Source organism: Bison bison, unplaced genomic scaffold, assembly GCF_000754665.1.
Source record: "Bison bison bison isolate TAMUID 2011002044 unplaced genomic scaffold, Bison_UMD1.0 scf7180017864295, whole genome shotgun sequence".
Taxonomy (NCBI): Eukaryota; Metazoa; Chordata; class Mammalia; order Artiodactyla; family Bovidae; genus Bison; species Bison bison.
In genome coordinates, this window is record NW_011494867.1 from 1,990,529 (window position 1) to 1,996,324 (window position 5,796).

The 5,796-nt window shown below is 49.8% G+C and overlaps 1 protein-coding gene across 1 annotated transcript in view; it reads right to left on the bottom strand.

The window, feature by feature from the left end:
• CFDP1 (craniofacial development protein 1) overlaps positions 1-5,796 on the bottom strand; it is a 104,134-nt gene that overhangs the window by 11,855 nt on the left and 86,483 nt on the right. Inside the window, exon 6 of the mRNA XM_010850749.1 lies at positions 2,025-2,183. Within this exon, the coding sequence (XP_010849051.1) occupies positions 2,025-2,183 (159 nt within the window). The remainder of the gene's footprint in view (positions 1-2,024; positions 2,184-5,796) is intronic.

Below are 5,796 nucleotides of genomic sequence, written 5' to 3' on the forward strand. Positions count from 1 at the left end.
GATGAGATGGCTGGATGGCATCACCGACTCGATGGACATGAGTCTGAGTGAACTCCGGGAGTTGCTGACAGACAGGGAGGCCTGGCGTGCTGCAATTCATGGGGTCGCAAAGAGTTGGACACGACTGAGCGACTGGACTGAACTGAACTGAAAGCCCTTAGCAGAACACCTGTCAGTGTCACTTAAAGGTCTGTATTAAGTGGTAGTTCAGTTCACTTCAGTTCAGTCGCTCAGTCGTGTCCAACTCTTTGCAACCCCATGAATCGCAGCACGCCAGGCCTCCCTGTCTGTCAGCAACTCCCAGAGTTCACTCAGGCTCACGTCCATCGAGTCGGTGATGCCATCCAGCCATCTCATCCTCTGTCGCCCCCTTCTCTTCCTGCCCCCAATCCCTCCCAGCATCAGAGTGTTTTCCAATGAGTCAACTCTTCGCATGAGGTGGCCAAAGTACTGGAGTTTCAGCTCTAGCATCATTCCTTCCAAAGAACACCCAGGGCTGATCTCCTTCAGAATGGACTGGTTGGATCTCCTTGCAGTCCAAGGGACTCTCAAGAGTCTTCTCCAAGGCTTTATGTGTCTCATTTTATTGTGCTCCACTACATTGTATGTGCAGATACTGTTTTTGTACAAACTGCAGGACTGTGGCAATTTTGTATTGTCAGATGATTGTTAGCATTTTGTAGCAATAAAGTATTTTTAAGTTAGGTATGTACATTGGGTTCTACATATAATCCTTGCACACTAACAGACTATCAGTATAGTATGAACATAACTTATGTGCACTGGGAAACCAAAAAATCCCCATGAAGGCTTTATTGTGTTATCTGCTTCATCGTGTTGGTCTGGAACTGAACCTGCAGTACCTCTGAGGTCTGACTGTGCTATATACTTATACGCATGATACACAGATCACAAGTTTTGTCTCACGACAGCCTCACTACCACCAACGGTGGTACTATTACCACAGTTTTACTGGCAAAAGAGCTGAGCCTTAGGGATGCACACGAATTACAGGGAGAGCCCTTGCCGGCGAGGGGCAGGGTTGACTGGCTGTCCGCCGGGCCACGCGCCTCTCTCTGTTGGGGGCGGGGGGTGCCGGGCCGTCTGCCGGGCCACGTGCGCCTCTCTCTATGACAGGGGGAGCACCGGGCCGACAGCCGGGCCACATGCCTGTGTGTGTGTTGGCGGGGGCGGGGGGCGCCGGGCAGTCCACCAGGCCATGCGCGCCTCTCTCTGTGAGGGGTAGGGGCCTACGGGCCGTCCTCCGGGCCACGTGCCTCTCTCTGTGGTGGGGGCGGGCGCCAGGCCCTTGGCCGGGGCACGCGGGTATGCAGGGAGGGAGTGGACTCAGAGCCATGGACCCACTTCTGCAGTCACTTTGTTCTTGGCTCCTTCTGAGGTTCTTAAGAAAGCACTGAAAACCATTTCTCCTGGGATATGCCTGTGCACAGTTTATGGACATCCTCTTTGTACTGCTAAGTGAAGAGGAGGGTACACGTGATAGTCAGATGCTGTCTGAGGGCTGGTGTGTCACACAGGTTGAAACCAAGGGCGAAGGCCCGCCAGGGCCATGACGACCCAAACAAAAGTCCCACAACAATGTGACAACATCTAGGCGCTCTACTGGCTCTGTGTTTGATGCACTGAGTTTGCCTGGCTTCTCAGAAGACCAAATAATTCGGATGCGGCCAAGGCTGGTATGGTGAGCCAGATCCGACCACATGAACGAAGGAGGCGACTTACAGTTCACGGGAGCCGCACATCAGCAGAGTCAGTGTGGTAGCCATGCCTGTTCCCCGGGGAGCTGCTGCTCGTGCCCTCCCACCCCCTGCCCATCACCTCAGTGTTTCCCTCGCTGGAGGGACCTGCCCACATGAGAGGAGAGCTTCAGCAACAAAGCAGAGCACTCACATTTTTCATTTCACCGTGAAAAGCTCCCGCCTACTTACGTTGGGTGGTGTGTGTACAAAGAGCTCTCCCAGGGTTTCGAGGGTTTCAGAGGAACAGAATGTGCTGGTTCTTACCCCTCCTTCCCTCGGTTGTGGATGGCTAGCTCTTCGCCAATGCCCTCTTCCTCCTTGAAGCTCTCCCAGTCCAGCTTGGACTTCTCTAGGGTGCTCATCTTCTGCTTCTTGGCTCCGATTTTCCCCAAAAGGCTGCTCATGCCACTAGATCTTTTTAACCTATGGAAAGCAAAAACATGAAACATGTAGCATGTACAAGCTCTAATCTCCTGATTAATGGTTTTTCTGACTGGCATGGGGCTCCCTAGATTCAAGCTACGCATCTTAATGGAAGCCATGTTTGCATCCAGGGTACTTCCTCTCTGGTGGAGAACACAGTGAAGAGACCAGAATTCTAATACGCTTTTCCTGCTTAATACCTCCGACCGCTCTAACGTGCTGGGGATAGGAGATCCTAAAGACCTCTCTTTGGTGTGTATGACGGACAGGCCTCTGCCTGCAAGGAGGGAGAAGTCCAGCATGACTCAGTCTTGGTTTTAGAATCACATGCCGTGGTTCATATTTCAACTTGAATCATGTGACTTTAGGCGAGTTATTTAACTATCAATACATCTGCCTTGGCTTCCTAATCCACAAAATGAACACTCACTCACAGGGCAGTGTATCTCTTCTACGTAAAGTGCTTAAGACAGCACCTGGCACAGAGCAAAGGTGCAGCGTGAATGTTATCCGCCCTGTATCACTGTCATCATCTGTGCACTAAAGCCCCAGGGAATCCTTTCAGGACAACGAGAACCAGATCCCAACACTGATGAGCAAGAAGTCATAACAGCTTTGAAAGACTCTTAAGATCGTTTCCTTTCAACTCCTGTGAGTCAGGACCCTGGTTTTTCCCAGGAGGTGGAGAACATTCCTCACCCCGAGAGCAAGGAATGTACAGCCTGTGCTCTGCTTGCTGGTGATGCTATCATGGACGGCGGGAGAAACACCCTACATGCCCAAGTTCAAGTCCTGGCAGGTCGCATGTTTCCAGTCAATGTTAAATGTGTGAGCTCAAATAAGCAAAACAGACTGCAGCTAGTAAGAAGGTTCTACAAGAAGGAATTACAGAAGGAACATGGCTTTTGGTCTCTTTAGAAAGTAAAACAAGTTATATACCAGCATACAGAAAATTAGAAATCATTTTCTGCTTTACTGGGATATGCAACAGAGTTAAAACATTTTAAAACTCTATGAGCTAACATCACAAGGCCTACTGATAACACTGGTAATAGTACCCTCACTTGTCTAGAAGGCTAATTCTCCAAGTGCTTTTCATAGCCATTTTCTCATCTTATTCTCCCTAATGCCTGTGAAAAAGGAGCACCAAGTCTCAGAGGTGGAGGAGGAACCTTCGAGGTGATCTTGACTCACCAACTATTCTGAAGTCCCACGTCCCTGCAGCACAGTGCTGGGGAGGGACGGCTTACTACCTCTGCCCTGGAGAGAGGCGACAGGCCAGTGTCCACAGTGAACACAAGACTCTAGGGGCTGGACAATTACCTTCCACATTCTCATTCTGTTTATACTGGTGGAGGGGATGTTAGCTTCCCTGTCGTGGTCATACCCTACTATATGCTGTCAGCTTAAGATCAACTCAGAAGAGGCTGGGCAGGCGTCACTGTCCTCATTTTGAGTTGGACAAATAAACCAAGAGTAGAGAGGTTAAATGATACAGAAAGGTCAAACCAACAGCAGATGCAGATCCAGGATAAAACAAGGCTTTTCTGGCCCTCAGTGTAGGGCGCTGTGCTCTCACCTCGAGTGTGTGTATTTACTTGAGAGATTTTCTAATGGCTACTTTGTTCCCAATTTGCTTATGAATTTTCCAAACAGTTTTTAATGAGCTTTCAATTCATACTCAGATAACTCAGTCCCTACAGCAGTCTCTCCATCCACACACAGACTGTATTTTACCAGGAACAGAGCATGAGTGTGTGCTTGGTCACTCAATGATGTCCACCTCTGTGCAACCCCATGGACTATAGGCCACCAGGCTCCTCTGTCCATGGGATTCTCCAGGCAAGAATACTGGAGTGGGGTGCCATTTCCTTCTCCAGGGGATCTTCATGACCCAGGGATTGAACGTGTGTCTCCTGCATTGCAGACGGTGATATTTTACCAGAACAGAGCATGAGGAGGGATGAGGAAACTTAATACGGCTCCAATGTTTCCACTTCTCACCTGCTGCACTATACTGGCTCTCAGTTTTTTCCTCACCTGGATAATTCAGCAGCCTCTTCACTTGTCTCCCTGACTTTTATCTTGTCCCATCACGGCATTGATTCTATTAATATATGCTGTCTTCAGAGTGAGTTTCCTAAAATACAAATCTTATCACATCTTTCTGTTTAAGTATCTCCTCCCTGACCCCCAACTGCTCTTACGATAAAGTCTAAACGCCTTCAGTTCTTCCTGACCTTCTCTCACCACATCTCCCTTTGCAGCCAAAGCTCCAGCCACACCATCCCGACCGTGCAGTTTACCTCTCTGGTCTTGTCTCAGCTGGGAAACCACTTCCTGCATGAGGCTTTCCCAGCCCTTCCCGCACTCTCTGGATTAGACACTTCCTGCTGGAGCTTCAAGAGCGCCCCGGTTCTCTTCCGTCCCAGCCCTGCTCCTGTACACGTGCCTGAGGGACTCCACTCTCAGCTGCGGCCACACCAGTCAGCTCTGAGGACGCTCAGGGCCACTGCTGACACCTCACCAAAACCGCATACCTGCAGGCTTCTCGTTTCTGGCCACAGGGCCTCCTCCAACCCTGTCCATGTGTCACAGGCACTGTGGTGGAATGACTGTGGGGAGCTGGTGGCTAAGCGGGCCAAGCTCTTATGCTCACACAGGCGGCTGCAGGAGGCACACTTGAATGCTCCTCAGAAGTCCTGGTGACGCGGAGCCCTTGTGGCCTTGGGCACACACACACGCCTGTACTGGCTTTTCCCTCTCCCCGGCCTCACCTCCCCCGCTCCCTCAACTCTTGCTTCTTGAGACGCCTTCCCAAATAAGCTACCTGCACTCAAAGCCTTCCCCAAGGTTCTGCTTTAACGGGAATCTAACAAAGATGCTCAGGAGAAACACGACTTGCCCTGTGCCAGCTCTGTATGGTGTGGACACTTCAGTTCTGGGTTTCTAAATCTTCCAAATCTCTCTCCAGCACGGGGATATAGTTGCCAACAGCAACAGTGTTACCTGGACCACAGAACCAACTAGTGGGAGAGGATTAGAACTTTTTAGAATAAAAGGTATTCAGAACACTTCTAAATTAGGAAATTCTAAGTGGAGGAAACAGTGTCAGACTTTATTTTTTTGGGCTCCAAAATCACTGCAGATGGTGATTGCAGCCATGAAATTAAAAGATGCTCACTCCTTGGAAGGCAAGTTATGACCAACCTAGATAGCATATTCAAAAGCAGAGACATTACTTTGCCAACAAAGGTCTGTTTAGTAAAGGCTATAGTTTTTCCAATAGTCATGTATGGATGTGAGAGTTGGACTGTGAAGAAAGCTGAGCGCCGAAGAATTGATGCTTTTGAACTGTGGTGTTGGAGAAGACTCTTGAGAGTCCCTTGGACTGCAAGGAGATCCAACCAGTCCATTCTGAAGGAGATCAGCCCTGGGTTTTCTTTGGAAGGAATGATGCTAAAGCTGAAACTCCAGTACTTTGGCCACTTCATGTGAAGAGTTGACTCACTGGAAAAGACCCTGATGCTGGGAGGGATTGGGGGCAGGAGGAGAAGGGGACGACAGAGGATGAGATGGCTGGATGGCATCACCGACTCGATGGACGTGAGTT